Here is a 26,739-nt window from a genome sequence, read left to right on the forward strand (position 1 = left end):
TAAACGTATTTCAGCTGCTGTTTGTGGTTTGGACGCATCCCAGGCTGTGAATGTATGTGCACTCTCCACAGCCTTATCCAAACTCATGTATCTAGTAACAAGTATGAATAACAGTGATCATTTATTGAATTCTAATTGTATGTTTATTATATTGGGCTTGACTGTTTATATATATTGCATAATTCTCATAATAGCTCTCTTTTTGTTGTTTTTTTTTTTTGGAGACAAGAGTCTCACTCTTGCCCAGGCTGGAGTGCAGTAGTGCAGTCTCAGCTCACTGAAACCTCTGCCTCCCAGGTTCAGGCAATTCTCCTGCCTCAGCCTCCCGAGCAGCTGGGATTACGGGCACATGCCACCATGCCTGGCCAATTCTTGTTTTTTTAGTACAGATGGGATTTCACTATGTTGGCCAGGCTGGTCTCAAACTCCTGACCTTAAGTGATCCGACTGCCTCGGCCTCCCAAAGTGTTGGGATTACAGGCATGAGCCACCGCACCTGGCCTAATAACTCTTTAAGAAGGTACGATTGTACCGTCTGACACATGAGGAAACTGGCTCATAGGGCAAATAAGTAGCAATGTAGGACTGTAGAGTTGGGATTCTAACCCAGGCACAACTGGTTCCAAAGCCCAGACTTTCTTCTCTTCATAAACATCTCCAGCCTTCTTCATTCTCCATTTCCTGTTGTTGGACATAGACATTGTCAAGTAGCAGCCTCTAGAACTGGGCAGGGTGATAACCAGGCTTGCTGATTCTAGGGTAGTATTGTTTCCATTCACAGCTCTGTGATGGCATTTTTATTTATTTTTTTCCCCTTCCATCCTCTGCAGATCTTTTTGTGTCACCCACTTGGGTCAAGGACCCCAGCCCTCAACAGATATTTGCAGTGGCTCAGATGTCTTCTCTCTTACCTCATGCTCAGTACTGGCATGCTTCCCCCCACATCCCTTGAGATTGTAATCTATGTATCTGGGGCCCTCCTACCCAAGGATTGCCTTATAGATATAGCCAGTCCTCCTGAAATTAGAACTGAGGCCAACACAGGGAGGCAGAGGAGAAGGGTGGAAAAAGGAGAAGTTGGAGCTGAACAGAGCTGGGTTTGAGTCCCATTTATTAGCTGGGTAGCTTTGGTGAGTACTCAAAGTCTCTGGGCCTGGTTTCTTCATATCTACCTTGGGTAGTGTCATGGTTAGGAGCATAGGCTCAGAGTCCACTGCTTCTGTTTGAATACAGGGTCCTTCTCTTATTAGTGATGTGATACTGGGCAAGTGGGCCCTATGTCCACGTGCACCAATGCCCTCAGAGTCTGTAAAATGTAAATAATGGTCCGTACCTTGTAGGATTGTAATGACATTAAGCAAATTAATATATAAAAACTCTTAGAACACTACCTGGCTGCATAGGCAGATGGCAGATGTTTGTTGTCATTACCACACAGGCTACTAGGAAGGCAGAGTGAGATGATGTATGCATGAGGCCTTATAAGTACTCAGTTAATGTTTCTTCTCTTGTCAATTCTTGTTTGTCACTTTTCCACTGTCAATCCACCGGAGAAAAAGTTGCATCACACCAATTTTGATATGTTGTATTTTCAATGTTATTCAGTTCAAAATACCTTTAAATTTCTCTTTTGATTTCTTCTTTGACCCATGGAATATTTAGAAGAGTGTTTAGTTTCCAAACATTTGGGGGATTATCCAGCTATCTTTCTGTTACTGATTTCTTTTTTCTTTTTCTTTTTTTTTTTTTTTTGAGAGGGAGTCTTGCTCTGTCACCTAGGCTGGAGTGCAGTGGTGAAATCTCAGCTCACTTCATCCTCCACCCCCGAGGTTCAAGTAATTCACCTGCCTCAGCCTCCCGAGTAGCTGGGATTACAGGCACGCACCACCAAACCCAGCTAATTTTTGTATTTTTAGTAGAGACGGGGTTTCAGCGTGTTGGCCAGGCTGGGCTTGAACTCCTGACCTCTGGTGATCTGCCTGCCTCGGCCTCCCAAAGTGCTGGGATTATAGGCGTGAGCCACCACGCCTGGCCTCTGTTATTGAATTCTAAGATAACATACTTTATATGATTTGAATCCTCTGAATTGTATTAAAACTTGTTTTATGGTCCAGAATATAGTCTGTCTTGGTAAATGTTTCATTTGCATTTGAAAAAAACTTGCTGTTTTGGGGTGCAGTGTTCTATGAATGTTAAGTAGGTGAAGTTGGTTGATAGTATTGGTCAAGTCGTCTGTACCCTTATAACTTTCTGTCTACTTGCTCTATCAGTTGTTAATAGAAGCTGGCGTGGTGGCTCACACGTGTAATCCCAGCACTTTGGGAGGCCAAGGCAGGCAGATCACCTGAGGTCAGGAGTTCGAGACCAGCCTGGCCAACATATAGTGAAACCCTGTCTCTACCAAAATAATACAAAAATTAGCTGGGCATGGTGGCACATGCCTGTAGTCCCAGCTACTTGGGAAGCTGAGGCAGGAGAATTGCTTCAACGCAGGAGGCAGAGGTTGCAGTAAGCCAAGATCACGCCACTGCACTCCAGTCCAAGCGACAGAGCAAGACTCTGTCTCTCAAAAAAAAAAAAAAAAATTCTTAATAGAGTTGTTAAAATCTCCAGCCATAATTATAGATACATTTTTCTCCTTGTATTTCTGTCTGTTTTGCCTCATATATTTTGAAGCTCTTTTATTATATGCATAGATGTTTGGGATTGAACTCTTAATCATTATGAAATGAACTTATTTGTCCCTGGTAATATTCTTTGCCCTAAAGCCTACTTTTTCTGATGTAAATTCAGCCACTTCTTTTGATTTAGTGTAGCTTCCTCTTTATTAGTATTAGTTTGGTATATCTTTTTCCATCCTTTTGTGTTTAACCTATTTGTGTCTTTATATGTAAAAGTGAATTTCTTAAAGGCAGCATATAATTGGATCTTGCTTAAAGACCCAATTTTTATTGAGATGTCTAATCATTGACATTTAATGTTAATATTGATTAGGGTTGGATTTGACTCTGCCATCTTGCTATTTTTTTTTTCTATTTGTCACATCTATTCCCTTTTTCTTCTGTTTTTCCCTGCCTTTTGGATTATGTATTTTGTATAATTCAATCTTATTTTCTTTGTTGGCTTATTAGCTGTTTGTGGTATTATTTTCACAGTTGCTTTATGATCATTGTATATACTTTTAACTTATCACAGTCTACCTTTAAGTGATATTATACCACTTCATGTATAGAATCAGAATCTTACAACAATATATTTCCATTTTCTCCTCCTAGATATTATGCTATTGTGATATATTATACTTTAATGTATATTTAAAACTTTACCATACATGGTTATTACTTTTGCTTTAAGCAAGTATCTTTTTTTTTTCTTTTTGAGACGGAGTTTTGCTCCTGTTGCCCAGGCTGGAGTGCAATGGCGCTATCTCGGCTCACTGCAACCTCCGCCTCCTGGGTTCAAGTGATTCTCCTGCCTCAGCCTCCCTAGTAGCTGGGATTACAGGTGTCTGCCACCATGCCCAGCTAATTTTGTGTATTTTTAGTAGAGACAGGGTTTCACTATGTTGGCCAGGCTGGTCTTGAACTCCTGACCTCAGGCAATCCACCCGCCTCAGCCTCCCAAAGTGCTGGGATTACAGGCATCAGCCACCACACCCAGCTTAAACAAGTATCTTTTTAGTATATTTAAAAAATAATAAGAAAAGACTCTTATGTTAACCTACATAGTTACTGTTTCTGATGTTCTTTGTTCCTTTGTATAGATCCAGATTTCTACCTAATAACCACTTCCTTCTGCCTGAAGTACTTCCTTTAACATTTCTTGTATTTCAGGTCTGTTAGTGATGAATTATTTCAGCTTTTCTATGTCTGAAAACTATTTTATCTTCATTTCTGAAAGAAATTTTTGCTGGATATAAAATTCTAAGTTGACAGGTTTTTTTCTTTCACTACTTTAAAGATGTTGCATTAAAGTCTGTTTTTTGGCTTGCATTGTTTTCAGCAAATCCGTTCACATTTTTATTTATTGTTTTCAACAAGAAGTCCGTTAACATTTTATTTATTTATTTATTTATTTATATTTTTGAGACAGAGTCTCACTCTGTTACACAGGCTGGAGTGCAATAGTGTAATCTCGGCTCACTGCAACCTCTACCTCCCCAGTTCAAGCGATTACCCTGCCTCAGCCTCCTGAATAGCCAGGACTACAGGCATGTGCTACCATACTTGGCTAATTTTTGTATTTGTTGTTGTTGTTGTTGTTTGTTTCTGAGATGGAATCTCGCTCTTGTCGCCCAGGCTGGAGTGCAATGGCATGACCTTGGCTAACTGCAACCTCCGCCTCCCAGGTTCAAGTATTCTTGTGCCTCAGCCTCACGAGTAGCTGGGATTATAGGCGCCCGCTACCATGCCTGGCTAATTTTTGTATTTTTAGTAGAGATGAGGTTTTGCCATGTTGGCCAGGCTGGTCTCAAACTCCTGACCTCAAGTGATCCACCTGCCTTGGCTTCTCAAAGTGCTGGGATTACAGGCATAAGCCACTGCACCTGGCCAACATTTTTATTTTTGTATAACCTCTTTATATAACCTTGTATATTTTCTGTACACAGTGTACCTTTTTGCTTTGGCTGATTTTGAATTTTTTTATCAATAGTTTTAAGCAATTTGATTTGTTGTGCCTTGGTATAATTTTTGTCATGTTTCTGTGCTTGAGGTTCATTTAGTTTCTTGGATTCCTGGGTTTGTATTTTTAAAATCAGATTTGGAATATTTTGACCATGATTTTTTCAAAAAAATTATTTGTCTCTCCCTCTCCTCTACTTTGAGAACTCCAATTACATGTATATTGGATTGCAACGTGTATATTGGATTGCTGTGTTTCACAGCTCACTGATATTCTGTTCATTTTTTCCTCTGTGACATTTTGGATAGTTTCTATTGCTATGTCTTCAAGTTTTCTAATCCTCCTTCTGCATTGTCTAATCTGCTGTTAATCCCACCTAGTGTACTTTTCATTTTAGACATTTTAGTTTTTATATCTCAAAGTTTGATTTGGGTCTTTTTATAATTTCCACAACTCTACTTAATATACACAATATTTTTTCCTTGGAATATAATTATAATAGCTCTTCCAATGCCCTTATATACTAATTCCATCATATGTGTCATTTCTGAGTCAGTTTCAATTCATTTTTTTCCTTTTCATGTAGTTTATATTTTCCTACTTCTTTGTATCCTTCATGATTTTTTAATAGGATGCTAGAAAATGTGAATTTTGGGTACTGCATATTTTTTATTCCTGTAACTATTTCTGAATGTTAAGATGTAGTTACTTGGAAGTATTTTGATCTTTTCAAGGCTAGCTTTTAAATTTGTTATGTGGGGTCAGAACAGTGTTTAATCTAGAGCTAGTTTCCCATTCATGAAGTAAAACCATTTTGTGTATTTCAGAATGCCCCATGACTCGAGAGGTTTTCTATTCTAGTTATTGGGAACAGGACTATTTCTGGTCCTGTTTGAGCTCTGATGATTTATCCCTCTAATCATTTGGGGTGATTCTTTCCCCAGCCTTGGGTAGTATACTATGTAACAAATTGCGCCAAAACTTAGCAACTTAAAATAACAGACATTTACTTCTCCCAATTTCTGTTAGTCAGAAATTTGGGCATAGCTTAGTTTGGTGCTTCTGACTCAAGACCTCTTATGAACCAGCTACTTGGGAGGCTGAGGCAGGAGGATCATTTGAGTCCAGGAATTCAAGACCAGCTTGGAAAACATAGCTGGACTCCATCTAAAAAAAAAAAAAAAATCTCTTGAGGTTGCCATTGTCAGCCAGGGTTGTGGTCTCATCTGAAGGCTCATCTGGGAGGGACCCGCTTCCAGGCTAACTCACATGGCTATTGGCCAAGTGTCTGGCCTCATGGGTGTCTCTACAGGGCAGTTTCATGACATGCTTCCCCAAGAATGAGAGAGAGCAACAGAGAACATGCCCAAGATGGAAGCCACAGTTTTTTTATAACCTAATCTCAGAAATAAAATCTCATCACTTCTGCTGTATCCTGTTAGATGTGAGCCCAACCCACACTTAATGGGAGGGTATTACACAAGTGTGTGACTAGTAGGAGGTGGGGGTCACTGGTGGCCATCTCAGAGGCTGCCTACCACTGGTAGTTTCCCAGTGCTGATTAATACTCAGCTGAGCTTCAGCAGAAACTCTCTGCAGATCTTTGGAGTTCTGTCTCTATGCAGCTCTCTTCTCTCTGGTTCCCTGCTCTGTGGACTCTAGCTGCCTTGCCCTCCCCTGACTATGTCTTCTGTCTCATCAATTCAAAGAGATTGCTGGGCTCCATCTGAGTTCCCCCTCCCTGCACCATGGCCCAGAAAATCTTTAGGCAGCAAGCTAGGGCAGTAGTAGGGCTCACCTCATTTGTTTTCTCTCTTGCATCATGGATGATTGTCCTTTATTGCCTGATGTTCAATGTCTTTTTTTTTTTTTTTGAGACAAGGTCTCACTCTGTCACCTAGGCTGGAGTGCAGTGACCCATTCATAGCTAATTGCAGCCCTGACCTCCTGGGCTCAAGCAGTCCTCCTGCCTCTCCTGAGTAGCTGGGACTATAGGCATAAGCCACCACACCCACCTAATTTTTTATCTTTTTGTAGAGATAGAGTCTCACTATGTTGCTCAGGCTGGTCTTGAACTCCTGGCCTCAAGGGATCTTCCCACCTCAGCCTCCCAAAGTGCTGAGATTACAGGCATGAGCCACCGCATCCATCCTTCAATGTCTTTAAAACAATTTTTTCCATAAATGTTGCCCAATATTTTCAAGTAGAAGAGAAAATTTTGTCCCTGTTATTCCGTCTTGGCTGGAAGCAAAAGCAGAAGTCTAGATCTATGTTTTTAATGGTTGAGTTTTATTCTATTATATGCATATATCATAATTAATTTAATTACCTTTTACAGATATTTTGAATTCTTTTTCAAATGTTTACTCTACTGTGGCAAATTTCCTGGTGTGTTTATCTTTGCATTTGTGTGCAAGGAAACGTATTAGACAAATTCTGAGAATTACTGGATCAGATAGTTCAGTGGTCCCCAACCTTTTTGGCACCAGAGGCTGGTTTCGTGGAAGACAATTTTTTCACAGATGGGGGCAGGTGGTGACGGTTTTGGGATGAAACTGTACCATCTCTGATCATCAGGCATTAGATGGAGCACACAACCTAGATGCCTCTCATGCACAGTTCTCAATAGGGTTTGTGCTCCTATGAGACTCTAATGCCACCACTGATCTGACAGGAGGTGGAGCTCAGGTGATAATGCTCATGCACCCGCCACTCATCTCCTGCTGTACAGCCTCATTCCTAACAGGCCACAGACCTGTACCAGTCCATGGCCAGGGGATTGGGGACCCCTGAAATAGTTAATCCAGTGCATACTGGCTACATACATTTAAAACGTTGGTAGATGTTGTTGAAGTGCCTTTCCGAAAGATCAAACTCAGGGCTTTTTATATGTGTTTTGTTAAGCCAGACCTACTGCTTGTGGAATTTGGATTTATTCCCATTAACATTAATTTGAGGGGCCGGGCATGGTGGCTCACAGCTGTAATCCCAGCACTTTGGGAGGCCAAGGTAGACGGATCACGAGGTCAGGAGATCGAGATCATCCTGGCTAACACGGTGAAACCCTGTCTCTACTAAAAATACAAAAAAATTAGCGGGGCATGGTGGCGGGCGCCTGTAGTCCCAGCTACTTGGGAGGCTGAGGCAGGAGAATGGCGTGAACTTGGGAGGTGGAGCTTGCAGTGAGCCGAGATCAAGCCACTGCACTCCAGCCTAGGTGACAGAGCAATACTCCATCTCAAAAACAAAAAAACAAAAACAAAACAAAACAAACAAACAAACAAAAGACATTAATTTGAAGAGTTGACTCTCATACTGGAGATATTTTTTTTTCTTTTTTTGTTTTGAGATAGAGTCTTGCCCTATCATCCAGGCTGGAGTGCAATGGCACGATCTTGGCTCCCTGCAACCTCTGCCTCCCAGGTTCAAGCAATTCTCTTGCCTCAGCCTCTGGAGTAGCTGGGATTACAGGCATGCGCCACCATGCCCAGCTAATTTTTTGTATCTTTAGTAGAGATGGGGTTTCACCATGTTGGCCAGGCTGGTCTCGAACTCCTGACCTTGTGATCTGCCCGCCTCGGCCTCCCAAAGTGCTGGGATTATAGGCATGAGCCACCACACCCGGCTGGAGATCTCTCTTTTAATCAATGTTCTTGACGTATAATTTTTATGTAATAGAGTGCACATATTTTACGTGTATAGTTAAATGACAAATTAGGAAAAAAATTCTTTTTGAGACAAGGTTTCACTTTGTCACCCAGTCTGGAGTGCAGTGGCATGAACATGGCTCAGTACAACCTTGACCTCCCAGACTCAAGTAATCCTCCCACTTCAGCCTCCTGAGTAGCTGGGACTACAGTCACGTGCCACCACACCCTGCTAATTTTTGTATGTTTTGTAGAGACGGGGGTTTGCCATGTTGCCCAGACTGGTCTCGAACTCCTGAGCTCAAGCGATCCTCCTGCCTTGGCCTTCCAAAACATGGGATTACAGTGGCGTGAGCCACTGTACCTGGCTATAGTTCCATGACAAATTTATACCTCTACAATCAAGTTATAGAACATTTCCATCACCCCACAAAGTTCCCTTGTGCCGCCTCCCAGTCAGTCTTTACCCCTCACCCTTTCCCTAGGCAACCACTGATTTGTTTTCTATCATTATAGGTTAGATTTGTCTTTCTATGGTTTCATATAAATGAGATCATACGGGCCGGGCGCGGTGGCTCACGTCTGTAATCCTAACACTCTGGGAGGCCGAGGCAGGCCGATCACGAGGTCAGGAGATTGAGACCATCCTGGCTAACACGGTGAAACCCCGTCTCTACTAAAAATACAAAAAATTAGCCAGGCGTGGTGGTGGGCACCTGTAGTCCCAGCTACTCGGGAGGCTGAGACAGGAGAATGGCGTGAACCCGGGAGGTGGAGCTTGCAGTGAGCAGAGATCGCCGCTGCACTCCAGCCTGGGCGACAGAGCGAGACTCCTCTCAAAAATAAATAAATAAATAGATAAATAAGATCATATAGTATGGACTCTTGTATCTGGCTTCTTTTACTTAGCATGCTGAGTAGCTTACTCCTTTTTATTTCTGTATTATTTTTCCTTCGAGTTTTTTTTATTTTATTTTAAGAGATGAGGTCTTTCTATGTTGCCCAGGCTGAACTTGAGCTCCTAGGCTCAAGCAATCCTTCTACCTCAGCCTCCTGAGTAGCTAGGACTCAGGTGTGCACCACTGCAACTGGCTCTTGGTGATCTTTTTAAATAACTCTCATGGAGGGCCTATTATATGCCGGCACTGTGCTAGGAATATCACATACTTTATCTGTAATTCTTTTTTTTGAGGCAAAGTCTTACTGTTGCCCAGATTGCACACAGTGTTGTGAACACAGCTCACTACAGCCTCAACTTCCTGGGCTCATGCAATCCTTCCATCTCAGTGTCCCCAGTCGCTAGGGCTACAGGTTTGCACCAGCATGCCTGGCTAATTCTTTAATTTTTTGTAGAGATGAGGTCCTGCCATGTTGCCTAGGCTAGTCTTGAACTCCTGGGCTCAAGTGATCCTCTACTTTGGCCTCCCAAAGTGCTGGGATTACAAACGTGCACTACCATGCACAGCCTGTAATTCTTACAATAGTTCTATGAGGGCTCTAATGATTATATGACTTGTCCAAGGTTCCATGACCAGTCATCCATTTATCTTTTATTGCTGACTCTGCCCCAATTTGAAAGCCCAGTTTGAAGGCCGGGATAAATGTGGTCTGTTAATGGAATATATGAGCTTTGAATCCAAGAGACCTGAGTTCAAATCCAAGCTTTAACCTTTTTCTGGGTGACTTGAGCTCTCTGCTGTTCATCTTATCTCTTAAAGTATGTTAATCACCCTTCTCCAGATGTAATAGATGTAAAGGCTCTAGCGCAGGGCCTGCCACCCAGGGACATTACATGGAGGCCACAGTGTTTTATCTTTCTTTCTTTTTTTTTTTAAAAAAATTTCCCCATGTGCTAGACCATCCAGGCAGGTTCCTGTGATAAGCTTCAACTACTACCACCATAACCATCATATATGCAAAGATCCATAAGTATCTTTTCCTGTGCTTTCTCTAACAGAATACTCTCCTATGGAAAGATTTAAGGAATTCCAGATCAAATCATATCCTCTACAAGACTTTAGCTCCTTGAAACTTCTGCATCTCAAAAAAGCCTGGGGGCTACAGGGGACAAGCTTCAGCAGGAAGATCAGAACCTCAGGAGACACTCTCCCCAAGATGCTGGGCCCGAAGATCCAGTAAGCTCAGCCCTTGGCAGATAGACGGGTCCAGATTGTGGTTGCAAAGGGAGATAATACTTATATGGCAGAATGTCAGGGATGCGGAGAGGGGTCAAAGGTGGAGGACACAGGTCAATCCCAAAGGGTTGTGCATGAGGCAGCCTAGAGATGTCCTGGGTCTGAGAGCCAGGACCTGCATTCTCCACCTGTAACTCACAAGGCTACGTCAGGCATTCAGCCACTTCTTTTCTCAGGGCCTCAGTAACCCATCTAAGGAAGAAGGGGCTGGACAGATCTTCTGGCTCTGACATTCTGTTGGTCTGTGTGTTTCTGGGCCCTTTTGATTCTGAGCTGCTTCAGAAAATTCTGTCCATCTAAGGAAGGCAGTTATAGCATAGTAGATAAGAGCCTGTGTTTGGAATTAATCCTGGCTTAGCCACTTATTTTAGCTCCGTGTCCCCAGGCAAGGGACTTGACCCCTCTAAGCTGTATTTCTTGATAGATAATAGCATCTAAGTCTTGGGGTTGTTGCAAGCCAGCAATTAAATGAGATAATGATAATTATAGTTAACACTTACAGAATACTTTTTGTAGCTGGGCATAGTGGCACATATCTGTAATCCTAGCTACTCAGGAGGCTGACACAGGAGGATCGCTTGAGCCTAGGAAGTTGAGGCTGCAGTGAGCTGTGATCATGTCACTGTACCCCAGCCTGGGCAACAGAGCAAGACCCTGTCTCTTTTTTTTGAGATGGAGTCTCGCACTGTTGCCCAGGCTGGAGTGCAGTGGCGTGATCTCTGCTCACTACAAGCTCCGTCTCCCAGGTTCACGCCATTTTCCTGCCTCAGCCTCCTGAGTAGCTGGGACTACAGGCACCTGCCACTGTGCCTGGCTAATTTTTTGTATTTTTAGTAGAGATGGGGTTTCACCATGTTAGCCAGGATGGTCTCGGTCTCCTGACCTCGTGATCCGCCAGCCTTGGCCTTCCAAAGTGCTGGCATTACAGGCGTGAGCCACCGCGCCAGACCGACCCTGTCTCTTAAAAAAAAAAAAGAAAAAGAAAAAGAAAAAGAAAAAGAAAACAGGCTGGGCATGGTGGCTCATGCCTGTAATCCCAGCAATTTGGGCAGCTGAGGCGGGTGGATCGCCTGAGATCAGGAGTTTGTGACCAGCCTGGCCAACATGGTGAAACCCCGTCTCTACTAAAAATACAAAAATTAGCTGGGTGTGGTGGCGGGCGCCTGTAGTTCCAGCTACTTGGGAGGCTGAGGCACAAGAATCGCTTGAACTCAAGAGGCGGAGGTTGCAGTGAGCTGAGATCACGCCACTGTACTTCAGCCTGGGCAACAGAGTGAGACTGCATCTCAAAAACAAAACAAAACCCCTTTTCTGTGCCCAGTACTGAATTATCTAATTTAATCTCTATAACAACTCTACGAGTACTATTATAATCATTCCCATTTTCAGGTGAGAAAACCAAGGTACGGAGAGAGATTAAGTTGTTTGTTCCAGGTTGCGCAGGTAGAAAGTGGCAGAGCCAGGATTCAAACCTGAGCAGCTCAGTGTTGTTATCGGTATGATTGTCATGACTGGTATGAGGCGGATGCACATTGGGGTGCTGTGCTTTTGTTTTTTCTGGAGAGACTGAAGAGCAGAAGAGGAGACTCAGTGAGGACCAGCCTAGAATCAGCTCACTGCTGGGCCCAGAGCAGCACAGCCCCCTCCCCCTGCTACTTTTGAAATTGAAGTGTCATAATGAGACTAACAATGGCACCAGTGTCACAATCCCTGCATTCCTACAAGGGCCACTTCACATGAGTTCTTTGCCTGTTAACATTTCCAAGCTCCTGGCCTCCATAACGAGCACCCTGTGACTTTTGAGCTGTTATGGATAATCCTTCTGAAGAATCTAGGTTGCAGTGAGCCAAGATTGTGCCACTGCACTCCAGCCTGGGCGACAAGAGCAAAACTCTGTCTCAAAAAAAAAAAGAAAAAGAAAAAAAGAAAAATTCCTTCCTCTTGGCTGGGCGCAGTGGCTCATGCCTATAATCCCAGCACTCTGGGAGGCCAAAGCGGGTGGATCACTTGAGGCCAGGAGTTTGAGACCAGCCTGGGCAACATTGTGAAACCCCGTCTCTGCTAAAAATTAGCCAGGCGTGGTGGTGGGCGCCTGTAGTCCCAGCTACTTGGGAGGCTGAGGCATGAGCATCACTTGAACTCCAGAAGTGGAGGTTGCAGTGAGCAGAGATCCCATCAGTGCACTCGAGCCTGGCGACAGAGTGAGACTCCGTCTCAAAGAAAAAAAAGAAAGAAATTCCTTCCTCATGCTGAGCATGAGAGGGCCAGCCTGGACTTCCCACCCGTTAGGCCTGGCTTGGCTGCATCAGCCCCTGCCTCCAGGAGAACAGCCCTCAGGTGTTTAAGGGGAGGGCCTGTATCACCTTCCTCTCCCAAGTCTCCTCTTTCCCACCCTCCAATTCCTGACAATGGGAGTCAGTCTCTCCCAGGGCTTGATTTTGAGTTTTCTCGCTTTCTGGGGAGTTGTGAATTCCTCAGGGAGGGGAGCCCTCCATGTGCAGAAGAGTGAGGGCTGATTAGCCAGGTCCTCAGGAGCAGACTGTGTTACAGATGAGCTCTCTAACAAGCTGTCACATTTCAGATCCAGGCCTGCTCAGTCGATCAAATGTGCCATGATCAATACCAAGCTTGGTGAGCTCCCCAAGGAGGCTGCAGTGGGGGCCTACGTGAAGGTGCACACTGTGGAGCAGGGAGAAATTTTGGTGAGTGTGCCAAGAGCTTTGTTCACCATGGAGTACGTAACATGAATGGGCTGGAATGTTAAGTAATGACAGTAAAGGTTTAAAAACATTTCCCTCCATATTTGATGATATTAAGGAATTATGTTGATTTGTAAAGATGTGATAAGAATAGGCCAGGCGCGGTGGCTCACACCTGTAATCCCAGCACTGTGAGAGGCCGAGGTGGGCAGATCACAAGGTCAGGAGTTCAAGACCAGCCTGACCAACATGGTGAAACCCCATCTCTACTAAAAATACAAAAATTAGCCAGGCATGGTGGTATACGCCTGTAATCCCAGCTGAATCCAGGAACAAGGCAAAGATGTTTCCTCTTACCACTCCTATTCAACATTATACTGAAAGCCCTAGCTAGTCCATTCAAGAAAAGGAAATAAAAGGTATACAGATTGGGAAGGAAGAAATAAAACTATCTTTGTTTGCAGATAACATTATTGTCTATGTAGATAATTCCAAACAATTTTTTTAAAAAGAAAAACCTCCTGAAACTAATGAGATTATAGCAAGGTCACAGGATACAAGATTAATATACGAGAGTCCATTGCTTTCCTTATACCAGCAATGAACAATTGGAATTTGACATTAAAAAACACAATACCAGCTGGGCACAGTAGCCCCAGCACTTTGGGAGGCTGAAGCGGGCGGATCACTTGAGGTCAGGAGTTCGAGACCAGTCTGGCCAACATGGTGAAATCCCGTCTCTGCTAAAAATACAAAAATTAGTTGGGGCCAGGCATGGTGGCTCACACCTGTAATCCCAGCACTTTGGGAGGCTGAGGCAGGTTGGATCACTTGAGGTCAGGAGTTCAAGACCAGACTGGCCAACATGGTGAAACCCCATCTCTACTAATAATACAAAAATTAGCCAGGCATGGTGGCACACACCTGTAATCCCAGCTACTCGGGAGGCTGAGGCAGGAGAATCACTTGAACCTGGGAGGCGGAAGTTGCAGTGAGCTGAGATCGTGCCATTGCACTTAAAGCCTGGGGGACAAGAGTAAAACTCCGTCTCCAAAAAAAAAACCAAAACCCAAACCAAAAAGCCAGGTATGGTGGCAGGCACCTGAAATCCCAGCTATTTGGGAGGTTGAGGCACAAGAATTGCTTGAACTCAGGAGGCGGAGGTTGAAGTGAGCCGAGATTGTGCCACTGCACTCCTCTTGGGTGACAAGAGCGAAACTCCATCTCAAAAAAAAAATTAATAACAAATACATAAATTACCTAATATTTTTACAGAATCTAATTTCTAAAGAATTCAATTTCTAGGCCAGGCATGGTGGCTCACGCCTGTAATCCCAACACTTTGGGAGGCCAAGGCGGGCGGATCACCTGAGGTTGAGAGTTCGAGACCAGCCTGACCAACATGGAGAAACCCTGTCTCTACTAAAAATGCAAAATTAGCCAGGCGTGGTGGACACCTATAATCCCAGCTACTCGGGAGGCTGAGTCAGGAGAATTGCTTGAACCTAGGAGGCGGAGGTTGCAGTGAGCCGAGATCGTGCCATTGCACTCCAGCCTGGGCAACGAGAGCGAAAATCCATCTCAAAAAAAAAAGAATTCAATTTCTAAGGAATCCATTATGAAAAGGCTAAATATTGCATGATTCCAATTCTATGACATTCTGGAAAAGAAAAACACTCTAGAGATAGTAAAATTATCAGTGGGTGCAAGAGGTTTGGAGTTCAGGAGATGGGATGAATAGGTGAAGCACAGGGGACTTTTAGGGCAGTAAAATTATTCTCTGTGGTACTGTAATGGTAGATACAAAAGCATTTGTCAAAACCCATTTAATTTTACAGCACAAAGAGTGAATCTTAATGTATGCAATTTGTTAAAAAAGAAAAAAATCGGCCGGGCATAGTGGCTCACGCCTGTAATCCCAGCACTTTGGGAGACCGAGGCAGGCGGATCACGAGGTCAGGAGACCGAGACCATCCTGGCTAACATGGTGAAACCCCGTCTCTACTAAAAATACAAAAAATTAGCCGGACGTGGTGGTGGGCACCTTTAGTTCCAGCTACTCGGGAGGCTGAGGCAGGAGAATTGCTTGAACCCGGGAGTCGGAGCTCGCAGTGAGCAGAGATTGTGCCACTGCACTCCAGCCTGGGCAACAGAGCGAGACTCCATCTCAAAAAAAAGAAAAAAGGAAAAAGAAAAAAATCATCTAGGAGGTCAGTGGATCTGAGGAAGGAATACAAACTATGACAAGATAATCTAACCATTACAAATGTATGAAACAATCTCTGTGAAGGAGTTGGGGGGAAAAGATGCTGATTAAGTAACTTTGGAAATGAGTGGAGCTGGTGAGACTAAAGCAAAAGGAACTGTATCTGAGCACTGTGCCCTAGTGATAAAGCTGTTTCTCATGAAGGTAGGGATTAACAATACTTCTACTACTATACATGTACAGTGTTAATACTGAAATAAATCAGTTCAATAAATGGATGGCAGAGGGTGGGAGCCAGGTTTTTCACAATTTAAGCAGGAATATATAGAAAGCAGGGGGAGCCTAGAATGCTCCATGTAGTAATGGATTAGAGTTGAAAACATCAGTAGACACTCAAATTTAGCTCAATATATACTTACAGATAATTATGTATAGAAATATGTATAGGTAGGCCAGGCGTGGTGGCTCACGCCTGTAATCCCAGCACTTTGGGAGGCCGAGGAGGGCGGATCACGAGGTCAGGAGATCGAGACCATCCTGGCTAACGCAGTAAAACCCCATCTCTGCTAAAAATACAAAAAAAATTAGCCGGGCATGGTGGCAGGCACCTGTGGTCCCAGCTACTCAGGAGGCTGAGGCAGGAGAATGGCGGGAACCCGGGAGGCAGAGCTTGCAGTGAGCCGAGATTGTGCCACTGCGCTCCAGCCTAGGTGACAGAGCAAGACTCCGTCTCAAAAAACAAAAAAGAAATATATATAGGTATGGGTAGAAACATACAACTGTTTTGCTCTGTCAGATAATAGGGCCTAAAAAAAATGATACCCTTCCAGCAATGAGCACACTTAGCACTTGGATCTTGGTTGGTTTCTTTTCTTTTCTTTTTTTTTTTTTTTGACAGAGTCTTGCTCTGTCACCCAGGCTGGAGTGCAGGGGCGCCATCTCGGCTCACTGCGACCTCTGCCTCCTGGGTTCAAGTGATTCTCCTGCCTCTGCCTCCTGAGTAGCTGGGATTACAGGCACGCGCCACCATGCCCGGCTAACTTTTTGTATTTTTAGTAGAGACTGTGTATTTTTAGTTTCACCATGTTGGCCAGGCTGGTCTGGAACTCCTGACCTCGTGATCCGCCCACCTCGGCCTCCCAAAGTGCTGGGATTACAGGCATGAGCCACTGTACCTGGCCTCTTTTATTCTTTTTAAGAGACAGGGTCTTGCTCTGTCACTCAGGCTGGACTGCAGTGGCAAGTGATCATGGGTCACTGCAGCCTTGAACTCCTGGGCCCAACCAATCCTCTCACCTCAGTATTCTGAATAGCTGAGACTACAGGTGTGTGCTGCCATGCCCAACTAATTTTTTTTATTTTTTGTTAGAGACACGGTCTCACTATGTTGCCCAGGCTGGTCTGGAACTCCTGGCCTCAAGCAGTACTCCCATCTTGGCCTCCCAAAGGGCTGAGATTACAGGCATGAACCATCGTGCCTGGCCTCCATACTGTTTTTCATGATGGCTGTACTAATTTATATTCCCACCAATAGTGTATGAGGGTTCCCTTTTTTGCAAATCTTTGCCAACATTTGTCATATTTTGTCTTTTTGATAGTAACCATTTTAACAGGTATAACTCAACATCTCATTGGATTTTCAATTTGCATTTCCATGATGATCAGTGATGTTAAGCATTTTTTTCATATACCTGTTGGTCATTTGTATGTCTTCCTTTGAGAAATGTCTATTCAGAGTTTTTGCCCACTTCTTAACCAGGCTATTTGATTTCTTGAGACTGTGTTGTTTAAGTTCATTATAGATTTTAGATATTATCCCCTTATCAGATGTACGGCTTGCAAATATTTTCTACCATTCTTTAGGTTGTCTTTTTACTTTGTTGGTCGTTTCCTCTGCTATGCGGGAGCTTTTTAGTTTGATGCAATCTCATTTGTCTATTTTTGCTTTTGTTGCCTGTGTTTTTGGGGTCATACCCAAAAAAAAACCATTGCCCAGGCCAATGTCAAGAAACCAGATCATGATTTCTAATACAATTTCCCAATGAAAGGAACAAGGGCTCTTTGGAAGAATGGTTGAATCTAGGACTAGGGCAGGAAATACACGGGGTGAGTCTAGAACATATTGTAAACGCCAGAAAGTAAGGAAGAGCTGGGGGAGGGGGCAGGAACTACTTTAATATGGGAGCATGTCCAAGGGACATGGGGGCCACCTAAAAGATCTCCCAATGGTGAAAGCTGAAACAATTTGAACAACAAAATAAAGCAGTGTTGGATTATAACCAAAAGTACAAAATAAACATTCATGAGTGCATATTGATATAAATGAATTAATAAATGGAGGAGAAGAGACAAATCTCCCTGCAGAATAAATTTCAAGCAATTTATGTAGATATGCTGTCTTAAAGGAGAGAGAGCCTAACTCTCTACTTAAATGTGGGCCATGCATAGGACTTCCTTTCAAAGAGTACAGTATGGCAAGGGGGGAATGAAGTAACTTTACAGTGGAAAAAATCTGAAAAACACAGCCAGATCATCAAGGCCAACATCAACAGTAAAACATCATGTTGACAGTATTGTCCCTTGATAGGATGTGATAAAAATGTCATTTAACCTCTGTGGCCATCCTCTCAATATCTTGTAACTATGGTCTAATCATGAAACATGATTAGAGGAAAAACATGAGACAATTTTAACAGTGTGGCATCCCACAAAATACTCAATGAGTACCCTCAAAATTGCCAAGGTCATCAAAAATGGCCTGAGAAAATGCCACAGCCAAGAGGAGCCTAAAGAGCCCTATTATTAAATGTAATGTTGTATCCTGGATAAGATAGTGGAATAGAAAAAGGGCATTAGGTGAAACAGGAAATCTAAGCAACTCATTGACTTTAGCTAACAATAATGTAGCAGTAGAGGTTCACTAATTGTAACAAAGACATACCAATGTAAGATGTGGGAAACTGGATGTGGTATATATGGGGACTCTCTGTACTATCTTCTCAATTTTCCTGTAAATCTAAAACTGTTTTAAAAAATAAGACCACCAGGCCGGGCACAGTGGTTCATGCCTGTAATCCCAGCACTTTGGGAGGCTGAGGCAGGCGGATCACCTGAGGTTGGGAGTTTGAGACCATCCTGGCCAACATGGTGAAACCCCATCTCTACTAAAAATACAGAATTAGCCAGGTGTGGTGGCACACACCTGTAACCCCAGCTACTCGGGAAGCTGAGGCAGGGAGAATCGCTTGAACCTGGGAGGTGGAGGTTGCAGCGAGCCAGGATCGCACCACTGCACTCCAGCCTGTGTGACAGAGTAAGACTCCGTCTCAAAAAAAAAAAAAAAAAAAAGGAATCCAAGGCTGGGCATGGTGGCTCACACCTGCTGAAGCCCAGGAGTTCGAGACCAGCTTGGGCAACAAACTGAGATCCTGTCTCTACAAAAAATTAAAAAGTTAGCTGGGCATGGTGACATTTGCCTATGATCCCAGCTACTTGGGAGGGTGGGGTGGGAGGATTGCTTGAGCCTGTGAAGTCGAGGCTGCAGTGAGCCATGATTGTGTTACTGTACTTCAATCTGAACAACAGAATGAGAGCCTGTCTCAAAAAAAAAAAAAAAAAATGCAGTTGTGGGAGCGAGGGCAGTATGGATGACCACGCTTGGCTATGAGCTGATCACTATGGAAGCTGGGTGGCAGGTGCCAGAGCTGAATGAGAGGAGGAGGAGCAGTGTGCGGGTGCAGAGGTAGGGCGGGAGAAGGGATTTCAGGAGGAGCAATGGGCCTCGGCCCGCCTGTGCCTGCAGAGGGCTGCCTCCTGAAGCCTCATGTGTGGTTATTCGGCATCTGGGAAACTGTTCCCTCACCAAGCCCTCTCCTGTTCCTTTGTCACTATCTCCAAGGTTGTCCTTACGCCATTCTCCCCCTGTGTTATGGTGGACTGTGCATGCTCCTTCCCTCTACTCACACCAGCCTGTATGTCCTCGGGGCTGGGAAAGTCAGTCCAGTACTGTCTGGGAGGTCCAGTCCCTAGCACAGCCCTCTGTCAATGCTGATTATTTTTTAGCTCTTAGAAAGTTTTTCATTTTGTTTAGTAAAACATTGCCTCCTACAACTTTAAACTAGCTCCTCTCCTCTCCCTGCCCTGTCCCCCAAAACAGAAGAAATCCACTTCCTTAGCATGTGATGCCCTTAGGTTTTTAAAGAATGCTGTTTTGTTTTTCATTCAACATTTATGTAGCCAGGCACAGTGCCAGTGTTCCGTTAATTATTTTCATATTCACGCAGAGTGGCCTCCATTCCTTCGGTCATTCTTCAAGGGGCTTAATTTCCAGCCTTCCAGCCCATTGCTCCTCCTGGAAAGCCCTTCTGCCTGCCCCACCTCTGCGCCCACACACCGCTCCTCCTGCCACTCAGCTCTGTCACCTGCCTCCCAGCCTCCATAGTGATCAGCTCACAGCCAAGCATGGTCACCCACACTCCCCCTGCCCCCACTACTGGATTCATTGTTTTAGTGGTCTTATTTTTTAGAACAGTTTTAGATTTACAGAAAAATTGAGAAGATAGTACAGAGAGTCCCCATATGCCCCACACCCAGTTTCCCGTTATTAACATCTTACATTAATACGTCTTTGTTAGAGTTAGTGAAGGCAGTGTCTGCTTCACTTCAATTTGTTAATGTTTCAGAGTAAGGTGCTCAGAGCTGAACACAGGGCACTAAGGGACACTGAGGCCTGGGCAGGATGGAGGCACGAGGACAGAAAAGGCCTTGCTCAGTTGGTAGGCGGCGTCAGGAACAGGAACAACAGGTCTGTTTTGTCCAGGCCCTGCAATGCTGGAACAGGGAGTAAGGCCTTGATTTCCTAGAAGTCCTGGAAGGCTTTGGGTGGGGACTTAGCACAAGGACCTGGCTGCTGCTTCCCACATAGGGCCAGCACATAGAAAGCCTTCAACAAATATTTGTTAACGTGACCCCTTTGAAGAAAATGTCTGCCGATGCCTTCGTGAGGTGCCTGTGGTAGGACTCTGAGCTCCGTGTGTTGAGGCCCTGGCTTCAGCTGTAGGAGAATGAGAGTGGTAACTGCTTGACTGAACCCGCCCCCTGGAAGGTGGGTCACACCGTCCTCACCCTTGGGAGTAGCAGTGTGGAGCTGGGTCAGCCCTGGGAACAGCAGAGGGTGGGGCCTAGGGTAGAGGGACCCAGGTTTCGAGCCAGGAGATAGAGGAAGTCCATCTTCTCCAAGGAACAGGCAGGCTCAGGCCTCTGAGGTGGTCAAGACTGGGCAGGCCAGAGCCATGGGCAGCGCAGAAGAGAGGTGGCAAGCAGCATTTCTTATTTTCATTTTGCTTCTAATAGTTAGCTGTGTGGCCACGGGCAAATCACTTTCCCTTTCTGAATCTATGTCATGGGAAAATGAGGAGATTCATCTGGGTGAGCTGTCACCTCTAAAGTTGTGTGGCTCCATTTGGGTCACTCATTCAGCAGTTATTCCTTGAGCACCTACCATGCTCCAAGCATGGCACAAAGTGCCATTGTGGCTGACTAGACTGATGTAATTCCTGCCCTCATGGGGCTTATGATCTAGTCAGGACAGACAACAGACAGATAACTAGTAAATACATAGAAAGTTACAAATCGCTGTTAGGAATGGAATGAAAAGCAGGGTGAGTGGGGAGGTTCTTAAATGGGGTGGCTAAGGGAAGGCTGCTCCGAGGAGGTGATGTTTAAGCTGAGACCTGAATGATGAAAATAATAAGCTATGGGGCTGGGCACAGTGGCTCACACTTGTAATCCCAGCACTTTGGGAGGCCAAGGAAGGAGGATGGCTGAGGCCAGGAGTTCGAGACCAGCCTGGGCAACATGGTGAAACCCCGTCTCTACCAAAAACAAAAATTAGCCGGGTGTGGTGGTGCACACCTGTAGTCCCAGCTACTCGGGAGGCTGAGGCAGGAGGATCCCTTGAGCCCAGAAGGTTGAGATTGTAGTGAGCTGAAATCATGCAACTGCACTCCAGCCTGGGGACAGAGTGAGACCTTGTCTCAAAAAAGAAAAAAAAAAAAAAAAAGAATAAGCTATGGAACGACCTGGCAGAAAAGTGTTCAAGACAGACAAGCAGCAAGTTCAAGGTTCAAGACAGGAGGGAGGAGGCGTGTTGGGGGGATTGGAAGGGAGGGCAGAGTGGCTGCAACAGACTAAACAAGGTAGCAGTGACATGAGGCTGAGATGGAGGGCCTGGAAGGGTGAGACAGCCCAGGCCTTAGGAGGCATGACATTTATTTGATCCCAGGTGCTTTGGGACGCTGTTTGAAGCATCTAGCCAGAGAAGCAACTGACTCCAGCTGTGTGCATGCAGCAAGTGGGTTGGAGGTGGCTGAGAGAGCAAGCAGGACAGCAGTGCTCCTGAGTGGATCCCTGGTTCAAGGTTGGGCTCTGCCACTTTATGTCTCATTACCTTGGTCAAGCTACTTAACCTTTGTGCCTCAGTTTCCTCATTGTAGTTGCTGAAAGCACAGACTCTGAAGACAGACCACCTGATTCAAAGCCTAGGTTTATTGCTTTCCTGGTGTGTAATGTTAGACAAGTTTCTTTTTCTTTTCTTTTTTTTTTTTTTTTTGAGACGGAGTCTCACTGTGTCACCCAGGCTGGAGTGCAGTGGCACGATCTCCGCTCACTGCAAGCTCCGCCTCCTGAGTTTATGCCATTCTCCTGCCTCAGCCTCCCAAGTAGCTGGGACTACAAGCACCTGCACTACGCCCAGCTAATTTTCTGTATTTTTAGTAGAGACGGGGTTTCACCGTGTTAGCCAGGATGGTCTCGATCTCCTGACCTCGTGATCCGCCCACCTCAGCCTCCCAAAGTGCTGGGATTACAGGCATGAGCCACTGCGCCTGGCCGATGTTGGACAATTTTCTTAACCTCAGCATCCTCACCTGTAACATGAGAATAAAAATAGGAGTCAGCTCACTGGATTGTGGTGAGGGTTAAATGGGTTATAGATGCAAAAACTACAAGAGGGCCTGGAATTTAGTGAGTGCTCAATAAATGTTCGTTGGTGCTATTATTACCATCTTATCATCATTGCTATTGTAATTATAAGATGATTGACCGTGGATAGGTAAATTTCTTTTCCTGAACCTCATTTTCCACATCTGAGGATAGCCCCCACATCCTAGGATGGTTGTAAGGTATAAATTCATATATATATGTTTCCTCCCCAGAGTAGGAGCTGGCTAAAGAGCAGCCATTCTGGTTTCTGTGCAAGTCCTGGCATTGGCTAGGAGGGCCTTTGTTCCCACTGTACTCAACATGAGAGACACATGAGGTGCTTCATGTCCCCCAGAGCACTTTCACACGTGCCATCTCGTGTAGACCCTCAGCAGCTTCAGAGGAAAGGTGGCATCACTCCACCCCAGTCTTGCCAAAGAGAGACAAGGCCAGGGCTCAGAGTACCCAAAAATTTGTATGTGGTCATATTTCAAGGTCTAGAACCCAAATGGTGGAGGTGGGGAGGGTGTTCCAGATCCCGCTTCACATCTCCTTTCAAATTCAGAATCCTTTGGAGACATGTCGATAGATATTCTCACCTGCATGGCCCAGGAGGTACTGTGTGCCCCAAGTCACTAAGTACAATTTTAAAATATGGAATCAATCTAAGTGTCCATTAACAGATGAGTGGATAAGGAAAATGTGGGACATATACACAATGGAATATCATTCAGCCATAAAAAGGAATGAGATCCTGTCATTTGCAGCAGCGTGGATGGCACTGGAGGCTATGTTAAGTGGAATAAGCCAAGTACAGAAAGACAAATATTGCATGTTCTCACGCATATGTGGGATCTAAAAACTGGATCTCATGAAGATAGAGCGTAGATTGGTGGTTACCAGAGGCTGGGATGGGGAGGAAGGGGGGGAATGAAAAGAAAGAATATGCATGTATTTATTTCCAGTGAACTGTATGCTTAAAAATGGTAAAGATGGTAAATTAGATGTGTATATTGTACTTCAACAACAGCAACTTGGATCCAGGATTAGTCCCAACCCCATGTGTCCTCCAGAGAGTGGGCCTCTTGGTTTGTGGCCCTTTTTCTTCTTGAGCCCTACACAGCTGGCATTGGTGGCTCTGGGGCCACTAACCGTTCCTGTCCCTGCCCCTCCTTGCCTGAGCCTTGATTAACAGCTGAGAGGCTGAAGACTGAGCACTGGATTGGGAGTTCAGCAACAAGGATTCTAGTCCTGGCTCTGCCTGTCCCAGGGTGTCTCCTTAAAAAGCGGATTGCACCCTTCATCACGGAAGCAAGTGTGCCTGTGGACTTCCATCTCCCTTCCAGATAGAACAAAGTAGGAATTCAAGCCAAGGAGCAGGAGGACAGCTGGAGAGAGGAGGACCTGTGGCCACCGAAGTCTGTGAGGGATGGAGGAGAAACAGAGGCCTGCAGGAAAGGGTGGGGTAGGTGGCTGCAAAGATAAGGTCTAGAAGAGGACTGGCTGTTTGATTTTTTTTATTTTACTTTTTTTTTTTTGAGACACAGTTTCACTCTGTCACCCAGGCTGGAGTGCAGTGGCGCAATCTTGGCTCACCACAACCTCTGCCTCTCTGATTGAAACGATTCCCCTGCCTCAGCCTCCCGAGTAGCTGGGATTACAGGCACCGGCCACCATCACCATGCCCGGCTAATTCTTTTTTTTTCTTTTTCTTTTTCTTTTCTTTTTTTTTTTGAGATGGAGTCTCGCTCTGTCGTCAGGCTGGAGTGCAGTGGCGCAATTTTGGCTCATTGCAACCTCTGCCTCCCAGGTTCAAGCGATTCTCCTGCCTCAGCCTCCCAGGTAGCTGGGACTACAGGCACGTGCCACCATACCTGGAAAATTTTTTGTATTTTTAGTAGAGATGGGTTTTCACCGTGTTCGTCAGGATGGTCTTGATCTCCTGACCTCGTGATCCACCTGCCTCAGCCTCCCAAAGTGCTGGGATTACAGGTGTGAGCCACTGCACCCAGCCCTAATTTTTGTATTATTAGTAGAGGCGGGGTTTCACCACGTTGGCCAGGCTGGTCTCAAACTCCTGACCTCAGGTGATTAGCCTGCCTCGGCCTCCCAAAGTGCTGGGATTACAGGTGTGAGCCACCACACCTGGCCTATTTTACTTTTTTGGGATAGTCTCTCGCTCTGTCGCCTAGGCTGGAGTGCAGTGGCGCGATCTTGGCTCACTGCAACCTCCACCTCCTGGGCTCAAGAAATCCTCCCACCTCAGCCTGGGACTACAGGCATGCACTATCACACCTGGCTAACTTTTGTAATTTGTGTAGATATGTGGTTTCACCATGTTGCCCAGGCTGGTCTCAAACTCCTGGGCTCAAATGATCCACCCACCTGGGCCTCCCAAAGTGCTGGGATTACAGGTGTGAGCCACTGCACCTGGTGCCTAGCTGTTTGATTTTTGTTGTAAGTCCTAAGGAAGAGAAAACAGATTTGCTCGACAAGAACAAAAACAAAATAAAACAAAAAGCTGTAATTGGACATTGGGGAAAACTTGAGAGCAATAGGGGCAGTGAGGTTCCTGGAGTGGGACAGTGGGTAATCTGATCTAGGTGCTCTTCTAATTCCACGGTTAGAGGAATTCCATGTGATGTAGCAAAAGGGGCCCAGGATTTCTCCTGCCTGTCATTTGCTCAGTGATCCCAGATAAATTCACCTCCTGCTCGAGGCCTTCTTTTTCCCATCTAGAAAATCTGCAGGTAGGCTGGGCACGGTGGCTCACACCTGTAATCCCAGCACTTTGGGAGACCGAGGCGGGTGGATCACCTGAGGTCAGGAGTTCGAGACAGCCTGACCAACATGGAGAAACCCCATCTCTACTCAAAATACAAAACTAGCCGGGCATGGTAGTGCATGCCTGTAATCCCAGCTACTCAGGTGGCTGAGGCAGGAGAATCGTTTGAACCTGGGAGGCGCAGGTTGCAATGAGCTGAGATTGGGCCATTGCACTCCAGCCTGGGCAACAACAGCGAAACTCCGTCTCAAAAAAAAAAAAAAAAAAGAAAAAAAAGAATGAAAATCTGCGGGCAGACCTGGCCAGTCTCTGAGGTCTAACTTTCTGTGACTTCTCCCGAGGGTCTTCACCAGGTCTTCCTTCCAGAGGGTGAATGCGACACGCGACCCTTGATCCTGATGAGCCTGGGAAATGAGTTGATACGGATAAGGAAGGAAATATTTTATGAACTGATTGACAATGATGACAAGATGATAAAAAAGTTGTTAAAGCTCAATATTGCATTCCCCAGGTCAGTACTGGAAATGTGCGTAAGTCCCATCAGGTGAAATGAACATTTTTTCACCTGTTATTTTAGTAAAAGAAGGAAAAATATAATACCTGTTGCTGACAAGCGTGAAATGAAACTGGGAGTTGTTGGTACACTCTAGATAGGCTCACTCCTTTTGATAATAATGTTAGCATTACATTTCAAGTGCTATAAAACTGTCCCAACACTTTAAGACAGAGATTCATCTGTGAATTTATAGAGCCAAAATATGGAGAAAGCCCCTGCATTAAGATGTTCATTGCAGGGTCGGGCGCAGTGGCTCACGCCTATAATCCCAGCACTTTGGGAAGCTGAGGCAGGCAGATCACTTGAGGTCAGGATTTTGAGACCAATCTGGCCAACATAGTAAAACCCCATCTCTACTAAAAACACAAAATTAGCCAGGCGTGGTGGCACATGCCTGTAATCCCAACTACTCAGGAGGCTGAGGTAGGAGAATCTCTTGAACCTGGGAGACAGAGGTTGCAGTGAGCTGAGATGGCATCACCACACTCCAGCCTGGGTAACAGAGTGAAACTCTGTGTTAAAAAATAATAAGGCTGGGTGTAGTGGCTCACTCCTGTAATCCCAGCACTTTGGGAGGCCAAGGCAAGTGGATCACCTGAGGTCAGGTGTTTGAGACCAGGCTGGCCAACATGGTGAAACCCCACCTCTACTAAAAATACAAAAATTAGCCGGGCATGGTAGTGGGCCTCTGTAATCCTAGCTACTCAGGAGGCTGAGACAGGAGAATCACTTGAACCCGGGAGGCAGAGGTTGAAGTGAGCCGAGATAACACCATTGCACTCCAGCCTGGGTGACAGAGCAAGATTCCATCTCAAAATAATAATAATAATAGGCTGGGCATGGTGGCTCATGCCTGTAATCCCAGCACTTTGGGAGGCCGAGGCAGGTGGATTACCTGAGGTCAGGAGTTTAAGACCAGCTGGCCAACATGGTGAAACCCTGTCTCTACTAAACATAGTCTACTAAACACACCACCGGGTGTGGAGGTGGGCACCTTTAATCCCAGCTACTCAGGAGGCTGAGGCAGGAGAATCACTTGAACCTGGG

General features: G+C 45.2%; 1 protein-coding gene across 13 annotated transcripts in view; it reads left to right on the plus strand.

Annotated features, from left to right (window-relative positions):
* The window catches only part of CNBD2 (cyclic nucleotide binding domain containing 2), a 75,353-nt gene that overhangs the window by 42,775 nt on the left and 5,839 nt on the right, over nucleotides 1-26,739 (plus strand). For 7 of the 13 annotated variants that reach the window (XM_054467739.1, XM_054467738.1, XM_054467741.2 and 4 more), the window contains 3 exons: nucleotides 10,228-10,405; nucleotides 13,047-13,167; nucleotides 25,478-25,647. In XM_054467739.1, the coding sequence (XP_054323714.1) occupies nucleotides 10,228-10,405; nucleotides 13,047-13,167; nucleotides 25,478-25,647 (469 nt within the window). Of the gene's footprint in view, nucleotides 1-10,227; nucleotides 10,406-13,046; nucleotides 13,254-21,653; nucleotides 21,789-25,477; nucleotides 25,648-26,739 lie in introns of those variants that run through there. The other 6 variants (XM_054467740.2, XM_054467746.1, XM_054467748.2 and 3 more) reach the window with 5 other exon arrangements.

The sequence above is a fragment of the Pongo pygmaeus genome, chromosome 21 (genome assembly GCF_028885625.2).
Source record: "Pongo pygmaeus isolate AG05252 chromosome 21, NHGRI_mPonPyg2-v2.0_pri, whole genome shotgun sequence".
Classification (NCBI taxonomy): Eukaryota; Metazoa; Chordata; class Mammalia; order Primates; family Hominidae; genus Pongo; species Pongo pygmaeus.